General features: G+C 52.8%; 2 protein-coding genes across 7 annotated transcripts; one reads left to right on the top strand and one right to left on the bottom strand.

The window, feature by feature from the left end:
* The first annotated feature begins 1,839 nt into the window (after positions 1-1,839).
* MPI (mannose phosphate isomerase) lies at positions 1,840-8,938 on the top strand. Of its 3 annotated transcripts, none has more exons than XM_045795179.2 (8): positions 1,840-1,928; positions 2,417-2,544; positions 3,427-3,643; positions 4,340-4,481; positions 4,825-5,007; positions 6,766-6,939; positions 7,726-7,928; positions 8,267-8,938. In XM_045795179.2, the coding sequence occupies exons 2-8, from the start codon at positions 2,447-2,449 to the stop codon at positions 8,483-8,485; spliced, it is 1,236 nt and encodes a 411-aa protein (XP_045651135.1). In that variant the 5' UTR covers positions 1,840-1,928; positions 2,417-2,446; the 3' UTR covers positions 8,486-8,938. The 3 variants fall into 3 exon arrangements, with proteins under 3 accessions (XP_045651135.1, XP_087712910.1, XP_045651134.1); XM_087856784.1 differs by having other exon boundaries at positions 1,850-1,928; positions 2,309-2,544; XM_045795178.2 differs by having other exon boundaries at positions 1,864-1,928; positions 3,443-3,643.
* A 1,064-nt stretch (positions 8,939-10,002) lies between these two features.
* Positions 10,003-15,878, bottom strand: FAM219B (family with sequence similarity 219 member B). Of its 4 annotated transcripts, none has more exons than XM_045795182.2 (5): positions 15,575-15,859; positions 15,278-15,365; positions 14,502-14,579; positions 14,042-14,090; positions 10,003-12,548 (listed from the first exon to the last, which is right to left on the bottom strand). In XM_045795182.2, exons 1-5 carry the CDS (start codon positions 15,786-15,788, stop codon positions 12,384-12,386), a joined length of 594 nt encoding a protein of 197 aa, XP_045651138.1. In that variant the 5' UTR covers positions 15,789-15,859; the 3' UTR covers positions 10,003-12,383. The 4 variants fall into 4 exon arrangements, with proteins under 4 accessions (XP_045651138.1, XP_045651137.1, XP_045651139.1 ...); XM_045795181.2 differs by having other exon boundaries at positions 10,003-12,551; positions 15,575-15,858; XM_045795183.2 differs by having other exon boundaries at positions 12,416-12,551; positions 13,932-14,090; positions 15,575-15,877.
* Between the last annotated feature and the right edge of the window lie 1,637 nt (positions 15,879-17,515).

The following is a 17,515-nucleotide window of genomic DNA, read 5'->3' as shown; positions in this document are numbered from 1 at the left end:
CTCTTCCTGGTATGCTTTTAGCGCATGCCCTCATCAACCCCAGTTAACCCCTACTTATCCTTTTATCCAAGCACAGATGCTCCATCATCAGGAGTGGCCTTTCCACTCTATAGGTTAGATCACCTCCTACCACAACGAATGCTTATGTTACCTTATAGTTTTGCTTCATAATAGTTATTGCAGATTGTAAGTATACACTTGTATTGATGGTTATTTGTTTATGTCTGTCTCTCTCACTAGGCTGTAAGCTCTACAAGGGCAGGAGTAGGGTCTGTTTTGCTCACTGTTGTATTTCTGGCACTAACATAGTACCAAGCACATGATGGACAATAAGTAAATATTTATTGTTTACCTCATCCACTTTTCTTACCTTCCTCTTTCCTTTCTAAATTCCAACTTCTCCCAGAAGTTTCATATGGCTGGGGGAGTGGGGATGAGGAAAAGGAGAGGTATTCAAAGGTAGGAGCTTTGTGAGATGTGCTGTTTGTAGGATTCTTGTATTTTCCATTTTATTTTTCGTTAGTGTATGGTGAAGCTTCCTTTGAAGTGCAGGCTGATTTATCTGAGCCGGGGGACCCCAGGGGAGGTGGATGTCCACAGCCGGGCAGACCATTACAGAGCAAACAGCACCCCTTATTTCCCCTGGGCATGTGAGGTAGAGACTGTGGGAATTGGGAAAGGGGGGAGGGAAGCAGAGTCAGGACTGTAGCCCCTAATTCCAGGTGCCTCAGCTTCCTGCCCTCCTCCTGGGTTGCTGACTGAGGTCCGGATGTCAGGGCCTATTTCTGGAGGATTTAGCAAGATTACCCCACAAACAAGGCCCAGCCTTCAGCATGCACAGTTCCAGGTGATTCTCCCTGACGTCTGTGTGTGTGACATGTGAGCAGCTCAGCCTGGAGGAGCGACTGGGGTTTTGCGTCTGCAGTACTTCGGGCAGGGAGGATCAGAGGAGCACCGAGCACTGACTGCTTTCCTGCACCTCACGCCATCCCATCTCACTCTCCCACACACCTGTCAGGCTAACATTGTTATCTCCATTTTATAGAGGAAGAAACTGAAGCTGAGGTGGTTAAGGGCCTTGCATGTGACATTTGTCATCATCAAGCATCAGTGAGTCCCTACTTAGATCGCAGCAATTCTTTGCTACTGACTGAGCTACTCAGTAAAAGCTGAAGTTCTCGCAATGGCCCGCAAAGTTCTGCCCACCCCTTTCCTCTCTGATGACCTCAAGTGTACCCTGCCCCCACACACATGCTCACTCTGCTCCAGCCACATTGGCCTCTCGCCTATTTACTCCAGAATATGACCCGCACGTTCCCACGTTCCCATGTTCCCGCCGTAGAGTCTTTGCTCAAGCTATTTCTTCTGCCAGAACATTCCTCCTCACCTCCAAGTCTGTGCTCAAGCCTCCCCTCCTCAATAAGGCTTACCTTTAAATTTAAAATTCTGCAACTGCTAAAATTTAAAATTCTGCAAACTGCCTCCCACTCCCTCCCCTTACTTTTTGTGGTACTTATCTTTCAACATACTATATGATTTACTTATTATCCTTATTTGCCCATCTTTCCTTCACCAGAATGTAAGCCCTATAAAGGCAAAGGGATCTTTATCTTGTTCTCATTTGTATGGCCAGCCCGTGGCATTTTGCCAGTGCTCAGTAAATCTGTGTCCAATGAAGGAACGAACGAATGAATACTGAGACCCAGGATTGCGGGCGGGAAGTCTCTGGGCTGCTGGAGGCTCCTGGTGACGGCTGGAGGGTGGGAGAGGCGTTCAGAATCCGCACAAGGAGCACGGGCCTCCAAGGAGGCCCTCGAGGAACTACATTTCCCATGAAGCTCTGGGAGCAGAGGGACCGCGAGTTCTGCCGGGAAGGGCATACGTGCCAGAAGCCTGGTCCGGTACCGCGAGGATGGCGGTTCAGCAAGGTGGGCTGTCGGCTGGGGTGCAGAGGAACGTGGGGGTGGGTCGCGTCGCGGGGACCCTTCCCGACCTGATATGCCAGGTGGGACCCAGGCTTGCGACTCCGCGGAAAGACGGGTGGGCTCTGGACAGAGGAAGGGGCACCTGCGATAGGGATTGAGCCGTTATTTCAGCCCTCGCAGGAGGGTCTTGAGGGGACGAGCCGCGTATGGGTCACTTCGAGACGGGGTGTCGCGTAATAGGTTACTCCCGCTCCCTCCCCGTCCGTCCACGCAACTACCTACCTCACGTCTGCGGAGAAGCCTTACTGCCCACTTGACAGATGGGAACATCGAGGCCTGCGGAGAAGGGTCCTACAGACCCCCTATTTGACTTTGTCCCCCAGACAGAACCCTCAGCTCGTGACTAGTTTTCTCAGGACCGTAGGGTCAGGCCTCAGGAGTGGAGTGGAAGCTGACCCACTGTCTCTGTCCCCCTGCCCCCCTGCCCCCAGTATTCCCACTTTCCTGTGCGGTGCAGCACTATGCCTGGGGGAAGATGGGTTCCAACAGTGAAGTGGCTCGGCTGCTGGCCAGCAGTGACCCACAGGCCCGGATCTCAGAGGACAAGCCATATGCAGAGGTGAGACCCGGGTTGTATTTCACTTTATATATCTTTCTAAAGATTTTACTTATTTAAAATGAGAGTGCAGAGCAAGAGAGAGCACAGGTTGGGAGGAGAGGCAGAGGGAAAGAAGCAGACTCCCCACTGAGTAGGGAGCCCAATATGGGGCTCCATCCCAGGGGAAGACAGAGGCTCAACCGGCTGAGCCACCCAGCTGCCCCTGTATTTCACTTTAACAGCAGATGAACTAAGGGATTCCTCCACTCAGAGGGCCTGGGGTAGGTCGTGTGGATCAGCTGGGAGAGGGAGGCAGCAAAGAGGGAGGAGGTCCTCTTGGCTCTTCAGATTCCAGCAGGTGATGAATCCAAATGGTAGCACCGAAAGAAGAGAGGTTTTGTCATAAGAGGCTGGGATTTTCGGTACTGTCTTTCCCCCCAAGAACTCTCAGCACTTACTGAATTTTAATTCAACCCTCTTTGACAATTAAAACTTTTACTTTGACTAGCTTTTACATTTTAATAGCCTAATATATGTGTTTTTCCTGCCCATTTAGGTGAGATAAAGCCAAAGCATAGCAAGGCCTACTTCTGAGATTGGACTAAGTGAATGTTAACCCTTCTCAGAGGCATTTGAGAGAGCTTTTTAGTGATCTCGACAGTGCAGGTGTCATTCTCATTGGACAGATGAGAAAATCGAGGACCGAGGGACCAGAAATAACTAGTCCAGGCCTCCACAGCTGGTTGGAGGCAGAGCCTGAACTGGGTCTCCGGACTACTGGTGTTCAGGGGTCTGCTGCCTTCCTGTATGTCTGTGATGGCATGAGCATTTATACCCAGGCCTGCGAGGCCCATCTCAGGATTCAGGTTGGTGGTGCCAGGTTCTTCCTCTTTCCCTCCCAAGTTTCCTGTTTCTCCAGTTGTGGATGGGGTCCCACCCCCGGGGAGATGCCAAGATCCTGGACAATCGCATCTCACAGAAGACCCTAGGCCAGTGGATCTCTGAGAACCAGGACTGCTTGGGCTCAAAGGTCAAGGACACCTTTAATGGCAAGCTGCCATTCCTCTTCAAAGTGCTCTCAGTTGAAACGGCCCTATCCATCCAGGCACACCCTAACAAGGTACAGGATCAGAGTGGGGTGCAGAGGTCAAGGTACAAAAGAACTCATGTCAAGGCCCTCCCTCTACTTTTACTGCTGTTTTTTTTTTACCCCACCCACACCGCCCTCCAGCCCAAAGCTAAATCCAGGCCTGATGACTCCTAATTTAGCTCTGGAAGGCTAGACGCTGGTGACACATGCTGGCAGCTAAGTCTCAGCGGACAGCTGGCCAACCCGTGCCAAAGGAGCTTCTCCATGCTCTTTCTTGGGTTCCCCTCATCCAGCGAGGACTACTCATATCTGCTGTTTTCCACCCTGGCTCTCTGGGGGGAGAGCTGTTAGCTGTTGCCTCAGCTCCTAGGCATTTGTCTGTCCAAACTTCTCGTTTCTACAGGGAGAGTAAGACCCAGAGAAGACAGGGATGTAGCCAAAGTCACACAGCTTATTCATGTCCGAGCCTGGCTTGGTGCCTGGGCTTCCTGATTCCCAGTCCAGGCCTCTTAAAGTCTCCCCCAGATTTGGCCCGTGTTCCTGCCCTGGGTTGGCTGAACCCTGAGTTTCTGCATTATGCCCTGACTGGGCCCATTGCCAAAAGTATGAAGCCACTGCTGTCTGGTGACGGGGGAGGGTAGAGAGCAAGGGCTGGGTGGGACTGGTGTCCTGCTAGGTGATGGCGGCACCTTGACCATCCCCCCTCTTCCCCTGGCCGTCCCACAGGAGCTGGCAGAGAAACTGCACCTCCAGGCTCCGCAGCACTACCCTGATGCCAACCATAAGCCAGAGATGGCCATTGCCCTCACCTCCTTCCAGGGTTTATGTGGTTTCCGGCCCGTTGAGGAAATTGTGACGTTTCTGACAAGTAAGGGTGGGCCGAATGCTGAGAACATGCATATTGGGCCTACAATGCATGGGCAGCCCCAGGCAGAGCTGGAACAGTGGCAGAGAATGGAGGCTCAGTGTCACAGGAACTGAGGGGCTGGTTGGCTGATGAGTTCTTGAAGCCACTGGGGCGGGCCTGTGAGTCCAGGATCAGGTGTGGCTGCTGAGGCTGGTGGCAAGTGGTCGGTTTTTACCTCAGAGTTTGCTTAGCATTGCCTGGCTCCTTGGTTAGGGATGGTATGGGCAGGCCTCCTCCGACTTCCCACTTGTTCAGGTTCCATCTTGCTCTTCCTGACACGCGCCCCGGCCCGGCCTTCCCGCAGAGGTGCCTGAGCTCCGGTTTCTCATTGGGGATAACGCAACAGCACAGCTGAAGGGAAGCACGAGCAGCGACTCCCAGGCGGCGGCCTCTGCGCTGCAGAGCTGTTTCTCCCACCTGATGAAGAGTGAGAAGAACGTGGTGGTGGAGCAGCTCAGCCTGCTGGTGAAGCGGATCTCCCAGCAAGGTGGGTGCTGTGGGCCTGGGGGCAGTGCCCCGTCCTGCCTTACCCCAGCACAGACACTAGTCCATGGGGCCAGGGTTCTCAACCCTTTGGCTCAAGTGGAACACCAAAATGGGCCTGAGATGACCGAGATGGTCTATTAGCAACTGAGCATTTCTTCCCGTCTTTGTGGAGCAGGGCCCTAGGTAGAGTGCTGCTTCCTAACTGGCTCTTTCTCTGGGGGTCTGGAGACAGATGGGCCTGGACAGCTATTAGGAGGTCCTCCACCTAGGCTTTCTGAGACTTCCCCGGCCCTACAGTTGCTCGCCATGGATGGGTTTATACTTTGGGGCTAGAGAGCAGGAAAGGGACAAGGGGATCCTCATCTCCTTCTCTCGAAAGGCCTGAAGCCCAGAACTTTCAATCACTAGATCTTTCCTTTTTTTTTTTTTTTAATATGTATGCATTTCCTTAAATACCTGCTGTGTGCCCAACCTTGTGCTAACTAAGGAGAGTTCAGGAAATGACTGTGATGGGTGTGGTTGTGGCTTCTGGGTTGGGAAGGCGGTACAAGTAGTGTAAAACAAGGCAGAATGGACTCCAGCTATGAGCTTATGTGGCGCACGTGGTGAGGCCCCAGCTCCTTCTCTAGGAGACCCCGGAGCTCTTCTGGTTCTCTACACATTTCCCCTGTTACCGCTGAGCCACAGAGAACTATTTTATCCAAGCATATCCTTTGTTTTCTTTGGGGTTGTTTTGTTTTGTTTAGTTTTTGGTGTTGTCTCTGCTCCCATGCCTCCCCTTTGGGCCTTCACTCTCAACAGAACAGATTACTCTTGCCAGGAGCTCCCAGAACCCCGTTCCTATGTGAGGTAGAAGCTTTCGCACCTGCGAGTCTATATCAGCACATGCAAACTTGTGAAAACCGGGGTTTTCTCCGGGCCAGGGACCTGTCTCTTCGAACTTTGTGTGCTCCCAGTGCTTAGGACCGAGTGGATATTCACATCTTTGTGTGAAGACTCAGAACCACCCTCCAATCCAGACCAGCTGGTTTCTTCACTTTGGCACGGACACATTCCGCTTTCACTCACTCATGTCCTCCCCCCTTCTCTGCACACTCAAATTTCAGCTCACCCCCCCCCCCATTTCCAAAGCCTTCCGCCAGTACTCTAGCCCAGGCTGAGGACACATTTTTGGTCCTGGGCATATCCTGCCTCTTGCTCTCTGGGGTGACCAACCATCTCAGTTTGCCTGGAACTTTGTGGTTTTCTGAGACACAGTACTTTCAGGGCTAAAAAAGAGAAGGGCCTGGGCTGTCTGGGACAGTTGGTCACCCCATATGGAACTCTTGGGTTATCCCCTAAATAGATGGAGCTCTACAGCAGTGGTTCTCAACCAGGGGACACTGGCAGTTGTCAGAGACATTTTTTGTTTCAAAACATGGGATGGGGGTGCTGTCTTGTGGGTAAAGGTCAAAGATGCTGTTAGCCATCCTACGATGCACAGGACAGCCCCCACGACAGAGATTACCTGGCCCCAAACTTCAGCCCTTTCAGTGGCTGGAATGCTGGGCATATAGACGGAGTGGGGACAATGGTGTCTGTATGGGCTGGAAGATCAAGGAAGGCTGGCCCCCAAAGGGTGTGGATGTGGCTAGGAGAACACACCCACCCGTTTCTGGATTCCTGTAGGCAGGGCCTTCCCCAGGACTTGCTGGCCAAGGTGGGCTGTGAAGACTTCTGAGTGTTCCTAAGTGGCCTTGGGGTGCTCTGTGACCCTCAGCTGCTGCTGGAAACAACATGGAAGACATCTGTGGGGAGCTCTTACTACAGCTGCACCAGCAGTATCCAGGGGATATTGGATGCTTTGCCATCTACTTCCTGAACCTGCTTACCCTAAAGCCGGGAGAGGCCATGTTTCTGGAGGCTAATGTGCCCCATGCCTACCTGAAAGGAGGTGAGCCACATTTAAGATTTTATTTTTAAATAATCTTTGTACCCAATGTGGGGCTTGAACTCACAACCTCAAGATCAACAAGAGTCGCATGCTCCACTGTCGGAGGCAGCCAGGTGACCCAAGGTGAGCCACATTTTAGCAGCAAGCCCCATTACCAAGCCTTGCTTCCTCATCTAGATAAAAGGGGGAGGCGAAGGTCAAAGGTCCCGTCCAGCTCTGACCTCCCAGGGTTCCTGGGGTGGGCTGGGTAGTGGTCAGTAGGGATGAAGAATGCCAGCTTAGTGCTGGACACTGCTTGAATCTTCACACGGACCATGTGAGGTCAGGATACTCTCATGCTACCCTGTCTGCATGCATGGGAACAATCTAAACCCAGGCAACATTGGCTCAAGACCTTTCTTCTCTCCCCTGCATCACACCACCTTTGCATGTCTGTCCTGTCTATCCAGAAATTTTTGTGAGAAAATACATTGCCCCAGAAAGGGGTCACATTTTGACTGTTGGCCATTTATCCACTCATGGACAGGATTCTGTGGTAGAATAGAGTCTGGGGAGGGTTGGGGCTTCCCCAGGGGATAACATGATGCCCCCTGACAATAATGGGTGACCTACCACCTGTTTTTGGTATCTGATACCTTAGCCCATTCTCCTGGATTATGCGTTTCACACATTTTTGCCTAACTCTGCAGGGGGTTCATGGCCCTCAGGTTAGGAGGCCCGGCCCTGGTGAGCCAAACTCCAAGACATCCTTCATCAGGTTAGCACATGACAACTGTCTGTCCCCAGACTGTGTGGAGTGCATGGCGTGTTCAGACAACACCGTTCGAGCTGGCCTGACACCCAAGTTCATCGATGTGCCAACCCTGTGTGAAATGCTCAGCTATATTCCCAGCAAGGACAGGCTCTTTCTTCCAACACGGAGTCAGGAAGACCCCTACCTCTCTGTCTATGACCCCCCTGTGCCAGACTTCACGGTCATGAAGATGGAGGTGAGTGGGAGCAGGGGGGGCTATGGTGGGTGTCTTTTGTATGGCATGAAAAAGCCCGGCAAGGACCACTTGGAGTATACCTGGAGCTGCGTTCCCTTTCTTTTAAGCGCGCTTGGAGGTGGCAGTGGAGGGTGGGGGCGCACACACGACACAGCCACAGGGCCTACCCATTCCTTTGTACCAGGGACCAGACATGGGCCTCCATGCTGACAAGAGCCTGAGCAGTGGGGGAGAAGGTGGCCGAGCTCTCCCTCTCGCTGCCCGAGGTTACCCCCCCACCCCCATGAGCTGACAGGCACAGAAAGCGAGCTGCATCACCCTGTTGTCTTTCTGCCCAGGTCCCTGGCTCCATCACTGAATACAAGGTCTTGGCCGTGGACTCTGCCAGCATCCTACTGGTGGTCCAGGGGAGAGTGACAGCCAGCAGTCCTACAGCCCAGACGCCAATCCCCCTGCAGCGTGGTGGGGTGCTTTTCATTGGGGCCAATGAGAGTGTCTCACTGAAGCTCACCGTGCCCGAAGACCTACTGATGTTCCGTGCCTGCTGCCTGCTGTAGACGCCACAGCCTTCCTGGCTCTTCTCTGACAGTCACCCTAAATCCTGGCCAGCCTCTTCAGGCCCAGCTCCAGCCCCATCCCTGCTCTGGATGAGCGGGGGAAGAGTAGTGAGCTTGAAGGTAGTGACTCCGGAGCAAGCCTCAGACAAACCGTCTTTCTCCTGGGAGAGGACCGTGGTGAGGACTAAGACCTGATACTCCTCTCGTATTCTCACTATACTTGAGCCAGGCTCTGTTCCAGCCAATAGCATTAGGCAGGCTGGTAAAAATCTATGATTAGCTCAGCATCACTCCCAGCAAGAGGGGAGGTAATTAATTTCTAAGAACAGGGTTCTGGCCTTGGGACTGCCCATTTCCTCAGCTGCAAAGGCGGGGAGAGTAGGCCTGTGGACTAGTATTACTCATTGTCACCCTCTGGCTCTGTCAAAGCAATTAAAGATCACTTGTGTTGAGGCTGTGAGGTAGAGCAGTCAGCCTTCCGCGTTCCAGTCCTTGAAGTGGGCTCATCGAGCCCTTCCCGGATGTCCAGTGTTTGCTTTACTGCCTGCTTCCAGCAGCTCCCCGAGGTGGGTATGTATGGAGCCTTCTTACAGGAATGTGTGGGTGGGGCAGCCAGCTTCAGCTTTAGACGCGGAGCTTGCAGGCCAACCTCAGATCCTGCAGATGGGGAAGGAGAATCTCAGATAGGTAGTCGGTGCAGGATTCCTGAATGTTTTCAGTTGGCCTCAGGGCAGGGCTCAGCACTCAAAGGCCAGCAGGCTGGATCTGGCCACACCCATCATTTACAATCCGTCTAGCTGCTTTCAGGCTACAGCGGCAAAATGGAATAGATGCACAGACTGCATGGCCCGCATACCCCAAAGTGTTGACCGGCCCTTCACAGAGAAAGTCTGTCAGCCATTTCTTAGAATACGTTCAGTCGTACATACAGGGATTCGGGGACAGGACGATCCAATTCGTGTTGTGAAGAGAAACCTAGCTTTCTCTAACTGGCAGAAAGTATGGAGGACATCTACTCTCCTGTGCCTACCCTCCACAGGTGGGACACCTCTGCAGGAGGTGGTATCGCTGTCTGAGATCCCGTCACCCCAGACTAAGCGGAGCCCCAGGCCGTTCACTCCTTCCTGTGGAGTAAGGGTTTAGACTGGCACAAAAGGGTCTTTCTGGGCTGCTGCCCATACTAGACCGCCTGCACAAGGGAAATCTAGGAAACCACTTCAAAAAAATTCTGGCCAATCTGTTCTGGAGGTTTTTGGCCTCCACATTTTCTTCAGCTAAAACGAAAGATGACCTGGCAAAAGAAAAGGTCTGCCAGAAGGTAGGCCGTCTGAGGAGAAGTGCTGTGCAAAGGCCTGCTCGCTCCAGTGACGCAGCCCGAAGATGATGCCCGCTGGGAATAGCAGGGAGAGGGAGGTCCTAGGAGGACTGGCCACAGCTGGGGCTGTTAGGCTCTTCATTTCAGAATTCAGAGGGCTGCGGTCTAGGGCTTGTTAAAATCCTATTGCAACAGAGACAGCTTAACTAGCATGATTGTATTTATTCTTAGAAACTTCCAGGGCTGTGGAAGCCTAAGCCAAGAGTTCTGTAGAGTACTCTGTAAACACCATACACTTACTCCCGTGTGAGGTTAACTGCGAATACACTCCCCTCTCCCCAGGACACTGTCACCTGCAGAATACCTAGACTCTGAATTAAGGCAGTTTGGCTCTAGGCACCTTGGTGCCTTTACGGGTGACATTTAGCCTGGGACCTCTGGCCCCAAACAACAGATCATTTCTAACCTGCCTAGCTGGCCTGTTCCTATAGCTTTCCCCACAAAGGTAATGCCTTCCACATGGAGTCAACCAGTTCTGGAACATCCTCTCCAGGAACAGATGCAGGCAAATACATGTTTACAGTAACAACCACCTAGAGGGCCTTGGTCTTGGGGTCCTGCTGCCACCTTCACCCACAGCTGCTGCTAAATGCTCAGGCTATTCTGTCCTAACCAATTCCCCCACACAAATGTGGCCCCACACTGGGCTTCCAGCTACCACTGCTGTCTCTTGACACGGCCTTGCATCTGTGCCCTCTCTGCATGTGCACTTCGGCACCTCTGTGGAAGCCAGGAAGGCCTGAAACAGTCTCGGTGGGTGGGCGAGGGCTCTGGGATGAAGATGCTCCCCCGTCTTCAAACACCTGCAGGTGCTTGGCATGTGAGGCACCTGTGTGGCACTGCAGAGACCCATCCCGAACCCGCCTGCGTCCCCGGTTCCCAGACCCCAACCTGAGGTGCCTACAGCCTCCGTCCCAACTCCCTCCTGCTGTGATGCTGCCAGATCATAAAATGTTAACCACGGCTCCCTGGATGCCATATATTCTTCTTGACTTTCTATGCTTCTACAGAAGCACCAAGATAGAGGCCAATCAAGCACTGACAGACCACCCTAGTCATCTGGCAAGGTCTTTCTAACTGACCTCCTCAGCCTTCCAATCACCTCATGCGGTAGAACAAGAGTCTGTGCCATCCCTCATTCCTCTAGGGGCCACAGGACATCAAATAAATCACCAGACTAGACACTTCCCATGTGGGACCCACACCCCAATCCTGACTACCATGAGCCTTAGGCTGGGAACCATGTCCACTCTCCTTCAGTCCTCACCACGGCTCTAGGTGGTCAAAAAAAAAAAAAAGGAACCACTGAACACAATTCTAGAGAGGACTGGTAGAGCAAGAGATACCATCTGGGGTGGGGGCGTGGTCACTGGGGAGATTATGTCTGTCTCAGCTGTGCTCACACTGAGGGCTGAGGCTGGGTTGCCCCAGAAGTTTACTGTAAAGCCCAATCCTCAGTATCTGCGGGGAGACCCATGCTGGAGTGAAGGGAAGCCCTCCGCAATGGCCGATTATCTCCTCAGGCAAGAGCCTTGGGAGCTGGCACGCGTCCCTGCCCATCCTGTGAGCCTCTGTCCACGTCAAAGCCCACACAGCTGCACCCGTACACTTCTCACCCATTGCTCTTCTCAAGTTTCAAAAGCTAAATAGGAAGGCACCTGACCGCTCCCTGCAGCTCCCTCTGCTGGTAACCCAAACCTGCAGGCTTCTGGGCTCCAGGCCCTTCACCCAACCTTTACACTCAAAAGACTGGGTGTTGAACTAGCCAAGACCAAGGCAAAGAATGGTAACCAAGGAAGGACAAATAAATAAATATGTACATAGTGGAGCAATTTTTCTCTAACTAGGGATGAGCTGACCCAGCTGGGGATGCTCTGAGTCCAGGGATTCTGGAAGACTTGATCCTGCTGTGCCATCAAGCAGCGGGCTGTACTCCCTGCCAGAGCCAAACAGGTGCAAGGGGAAGAGGGCCAAAGGGCCTTGCTTTATGCTTTCCTGAGGGTCCCATCGTGGAGCCAGGAAGATGGAGCATTATGGAATTTCTTAAACTGGTTCCCAAATAGTTCAGCTATTTTTCAGAGACTCCCAGCTGCAAGCCATAAAGTGCTATTTTCTGCTTCCATACAACACCATCCAGCACAGCCTGGGCACAAAAGCTCGCTGTCTCTCCACCGAGCAAGACAAATACCAGTCAAGATATCTGAAAGATATCCTTAGCCAACTTTGTCACCACAAGAATCAGAATCCCTCTGTTCCTGCCCGTACTAAAGTGGTTTTTCCAAACTCTGCTCTAATAGCAGAGGAAAACCGCAGAATTCCACCTATCACCCTATGGCCCAGATGGGGGCCTCTGGCCTGAGAAGCACCAGGTAAGGCGTAACTGCAGGTCATTGACCTTCCCAGAGGGTCAGTGCCTCCAGTGATTCTGGGGCTGACCGCAGCCCAAACTGCACTCTGTGACCTAAGAAGGGCCAACACGGCTCTGCAGGTATGGTGAGCAGGGCCCATCTTAGGGGGTTATGTCTACTGGAGGGTACAGGAGGAAGAGTCCCCAAGACAGCACCAGCAGCAGGAGCACGTTGAAGAGGCCATAGGCTTGGGAGGAATGAGGTCCAAGTCCTCATCATCTGGAATCTCATCCAGGTGATACCCATCCTGGAGCAGCTGCCGGCTCACATCCTGGTTCACCTGCTAAGAGCAGAAGAGGAGAGAACTCTAAGCCAGGTGGCAAAGCAGAAATAACTACTGCCCAAAAGGCAGACCTACATTCCCTTACCGGGGCTTCCTGTCCACAGTCCACCCTCAGGCCAACTCCATGCATCACTGGACTACATGAGGAAGTAGGCCCACCCAGCAGTGAGGGGCCCCCAGCAACCTGAGCCAGTACTGTCCAGGCTGCAGTGTCACTAACTCCCGGGAAGCTGTTCTCACTAAAGAATCCTAAGGCATCTGATGTAAATATCAGATTCCAGATTGATTACTTTTGAAAGTCAATGGCCCGACCGTTCTGGAACAACTGGTCCCTGTGAAGGCAGTTGAAGAATATGGGACAATGATACCAGAACAATGGGGCAGAAGACGAGCTGAGCTAGGTAGGAACAGGGTGGGGAGCAGCTCTGTCTGCACTGCTGGTGAACACGTCAGCCTCACCAGCAAAGCCTGTTCCCTGCAAAGTGGAACCTGTCAGCCTCGCTTTACCAGTTCTGCTGAGCAGAAGGAACAGGAGGTTGGGAACAGTGCAGGACTTTCTCTGGCTCTTGGCTAATTTTTCTTTTCTTAGTTTTAACAATCTTAGGCACCTAGATATTCAAGGAGGATAAAATTTACAAACTGCTTCTATTCTCTTTGGCAGAAACTCGGGGGGTGGCCAAGGGTTTCCAGAACAAGGAAAAAATAACAGTGGCATATAGTCATGTCTCCAGCACTCTGCCTCTATCTAAGGAAGTAAGCTGCACATGCCAGAACTGTCCATCCCTGTGTCTTGTCTAGGACCATCACTCTGGAAATGTGTCCAAAAGGCCAGCTCACTGGCATCTCAGTCTGAGTCCCACTGATGGAACAACTGAAGGAACACAAGTTGTTTGGCCTGGAAGCAAGCAAGCCTGGTGGAGAATGGCCAGGGGAGGGACAGGAATGCTGATCTCGGATAAAAGGCAATCAAAGGAAGGGACACTAGAATACTGGGTGACACTGGAGGGCAGGCCTAGGACCACTGAGTCTATCCTGCAGGAGACATTTCAAATTAATAAGGAGACTTCTCTAAGAGCTACCTAAAGAAGGAATGTGAGTGTGTGAGTGTGTGTGTGTGTGTTGGAGGGAGGGCAGACAGCAAGGCTTCTTGGAGGGAGTGAGTACCCAGTTACAAGCAGCATTCAAGCAAGTAGAGGCTGGGAAACACTTAGGTGGGATTTTTCAAGAGGATTCCTTTTCTAAGTGGTCACCTGGGCTAGAAGACTTGTGAGGTCCTTTCAGCCCTAAGGGTCTATGGTCTCTTGGATTTTCAACAGCTTTCCTCAGACACCTATACTTCTGCTGGGGGAGTAGGGCAGAATAGAAGATTGGAGAACAGACCGGAAGTCTGGCACAGTGCCGTGCATACAGCAGGCACAAGAAAAGCATTTGGCAGTGGCGGTGACGCTGCCTGCAGCCTGGCCCCGTGCAGAAAGGCGCTCTGGACTTGCCTCTGCAGAGGAATACCCGGAGGAGTATCTGGATTCCAGCTCCCCATCACTAGGAGAAGAGGAAAATGGTCAGTTCAGCGGGATGCCTGTGGAGCCCAGCTGCAAATGGCAAGGTGGAGAGCATGCAAGGGGGTCTGGAGGACTTGTGAAACAAAGACCATCACAAAACTCAAGCCCAGAATCTGCCACGAGTACCACTGGCTCTTCACATTGGCTCTAGCAGGGATGGGGTCACTCTCACCAACAGCGAAGATGTAACAGGGGAGGATGATTCCCCCACACAAGGCCAGTGCTCCAAATCGAAGAGCAGCATGGTCACCGAGTCCTCTAACCAAGCTATCCTGGGAAGGGGTAATGCCCCGAAGACGACAACTCTGGAACATGCATGAAGGGTTTTGGAAGAGATCTGCAGTTTTGCCCAAGTCACTCCCCAGGGGGTATTTTCAAGGAGAGCACTCACCTGTCAGAGTCGAGGGACACCAGGTTTTCATCTGGACTCTGACTAAGGGCAGTATAGCCCTTGTTAAACTTCACTGACCTGAGGGGAGATGGGGAAGAGACCAAGCATAGATGAAGCAACATTTCACAGGGAAAGCCAGAGTGGAAAAAGAACTGACTGTAGTACTCCCGTCTTGCCTTCCGTCACACGGCGGTAACTGGCTACAGCCACTGGGAATACACGCACTTCCCCACACCACTCCCCCTACTGCTCCTGAGGAAAAGCACACCTACTCTTTTGAGAACCGGGAAAGCTCCACCACTTCACCTTTACTTCAACCAGAGAACAGAAAAACTGCCAGCCCTGGGGGAAATCTCTTCTTCACCTCTCTTGAGTTTGAACTCTTATGTATAAAAGGCGCTGGATAAGGTTCTATCCAGCCCTCAGTTTACCATTCTGTTGAAAAAGAAATTCAGCACTGGCTGTTCCCACACTGCTGCCTATCCTCACTCCTAGGGAACCCAGCCACTGTGCTGCTCCCTAGTTGGACACTCAGACAGTAAATGATCCTATGCACTGACCAAACTGTTATGCCAAAGCCCTTTCCTAGACATCACTACATCCTTAAAGGGAAAAAAAAGTCATTCCTCTTCCCACTTTAAAACAGTGAAAAAGACGAGTTAGCGTCAGGTGAATCTCTAGCTCGGTCTTAAAACGTGAGAACTCTGCCTCCCAGCCTGAGGACCAAGGCCTTTTCTGGAAATTGCTTGCACTGAGGAGGTGGCGCCTGCTGAGACCTTTTCGCTGAAGAGTCGGGGCGGTTCGGCGCGGCCCCCAGCATGCCTTTTCTCCGCAGAACAGCCTTGGCCAGGTCCCGGTGCTTCTCTGGAAGTCAAAGGGCCCGGGTCAGCGGGGTCTTCCCTACTCCGCCGTGTCTCCCAAACGCCAGGAACCCGCTCTCTCCGAACAGATTTTCGGGGACGGGAGCGGGCTAGAGCTGCCCCACCGGGGTCGCCCCAGCAGGGCTCCGGAGCCCGCCCGGGGGACCAGGTAGCCCGCCCAGGCAGAGACACCCCCCATCGGGCCGCACTCACGCAGCTTGGCCTGAATGGAAGGCGCGCGCGTCACCATGTACGGCCCCCTCTTCTCCACAACCGCCGGGGGCCGCTCCCCCAATCGGGGGACTCCACTGCCGCTTCTCCCGAAGGGCAACCCCTTAGTTCCCGCTGCGCAGTCCGGGGTCCCGCCGGGGCGGGGTCCCGGGGTAGACGTCCGTACCCCGGGCCCGCTGGGATCCGCGGTCGCCATGCCCTGGCCACGGCCCGCCGCGACGCAGAGCCCCGCCTCCTGGCTTTACAAGTCGTGGGCAGGGAGGGAGGCGGTCTCTTCCGAGAAAGATGGCGGCGCGCAGGCGCGGGCCGTATCCGCCCAAGCTTTCCGGCCCCGCCGGCTGTGGGGATGGCACAATTGTTCCGCACTCCCGGGGTCTGGGTGCTTTCAGTTCCGGCTTTTGAGACACACTGCGCTACTAGTAGTCGGCCGGAACCTGGGCACGTCGAGGCCAATTCTGGCCCCAGTGGAAAAGAAAATATCGATATTTACGGAAGGCCACGGCTGTGCGCGCGCTGGGCGGAGCGCTTTACCCCCTGGCGCGCACGCGCTCTTCGCAGTGTTTCCCCGTGGGTCCTCGCTACATCCCGAGCTCCCAAAGGCGAGCCTGGAGAACCTGGGTTGAGCCGAAAAGAGCTGTGTGAGGAAAGGAGATATTAAGTTCCCTTCTCCAGAAAAGGAAACAGGTGGGAGAGAGAGGTTCAAGGCCTTTGAGGCGGTCGGACACTAGAGGCATTGCCTGGGCTGATCCATCTAACGTCAAACCCACGTTATTTCCAATACTACTTGGTGCCCGACCCTCTCTAGGCCTCAGTTTACGCATTTTAAAATGGAGCCAACATCACTACCCGTCGTACAGCGAAAAATAAGTGCAAAATAGGCTGTGGAAAGAAGGGTGAAAGTGCACTGAGTCTGTGTGTGGCGGGGCACGGAACTGTCATGGCTCTTGACTTCTCTGGACCCCAAGGGATGTGCTTGTGGCTGACTGAAGAGAAGTTCCAGATCCTTGTAGGAATTGCCAAATCTCATGAGGCCGCCACAGGCTAATTGATTGGCCTCCACCGGGTAGATAACAATATGCAGTCTTGAGTCCCCAGGGCCACCCAAACAGTTGAGCAGGACTATGCCTTAGGCAGGATAGGAAAAAAGAATTTAGGACTGGAGTTTTTGAAAAATCACACAAGAATGTTAACTATTTTGGTAGATTCCACACTTTTTAAAAAAAAATATTTTATATAAAGAGAGAGCACGAGCAGCGACAGAGGGAGAGGGAGAGCGAACCCCAGGCAGACTCCCTGATGAGTGCAGAGTGAGAAGCGGGGCTGGGTCCCACAACCCTGAGATCTTGACTGAATGGAAACCAAGAGTCCTTCGCTTAACGGACTGTGGCGCAAGGCGCCCAGACCCCTGTTTTAGACTTCCAGAAACAGCAATTTCATATAGCTCAACCTTTTTTTTTTTTTTTTTTTTTTTTTAAATAGGCTCCATTCCTAGTGTGGAGCGCATCTAGGTGTTTGAACTCAAGACCCTGAGATCAAGACGGGAGCTGAGATAAAGACCTGAACTGAAATCCACCTCTTAATGGACTGAGCCACCCAGGTGCCCCCATATGGCTCAACTTTATATTAAATTCTCATGACTTCCCGCCATAGCCAGTTATTCCTATCATGCAAATGAGGCTTAGACTTGGTCAAATTCACCAGTTAAGTGGGAAACCTGGGATTTGAACTCAGGTCCCTGTGGACACCAAAGACATGTTTTTCTCATGGCTATGCTGCCTATTAAACTGATGGGGACTTCACCAAGGGCCAAAGAAAACGGGACCAGAACCCGCGTGATGTCACAAAATCTCCGGTAACTTGTAGCTCTCATTCATGCCCCTCCTAGATCTCCCATCATTAATGCTCAGTTCATTGCTATCTGAT

This window comes from Ursus americanus, chromosome 28, assembly GCF_024610735.1.
Source record: "Ursus americanus isolate L20-20 chromosome 28, mUrsAme1.1.p, whole genome shotgun sequence".
Lineage (NCBI taxonomy): Eukaryota > Metazoa > Chordata > Mammalia > Carnivora > Ursidae > Ursus > Ursus americanus.
This window is presented reverse-complemented; position numbering and strand designations above follow the sequence as displayed.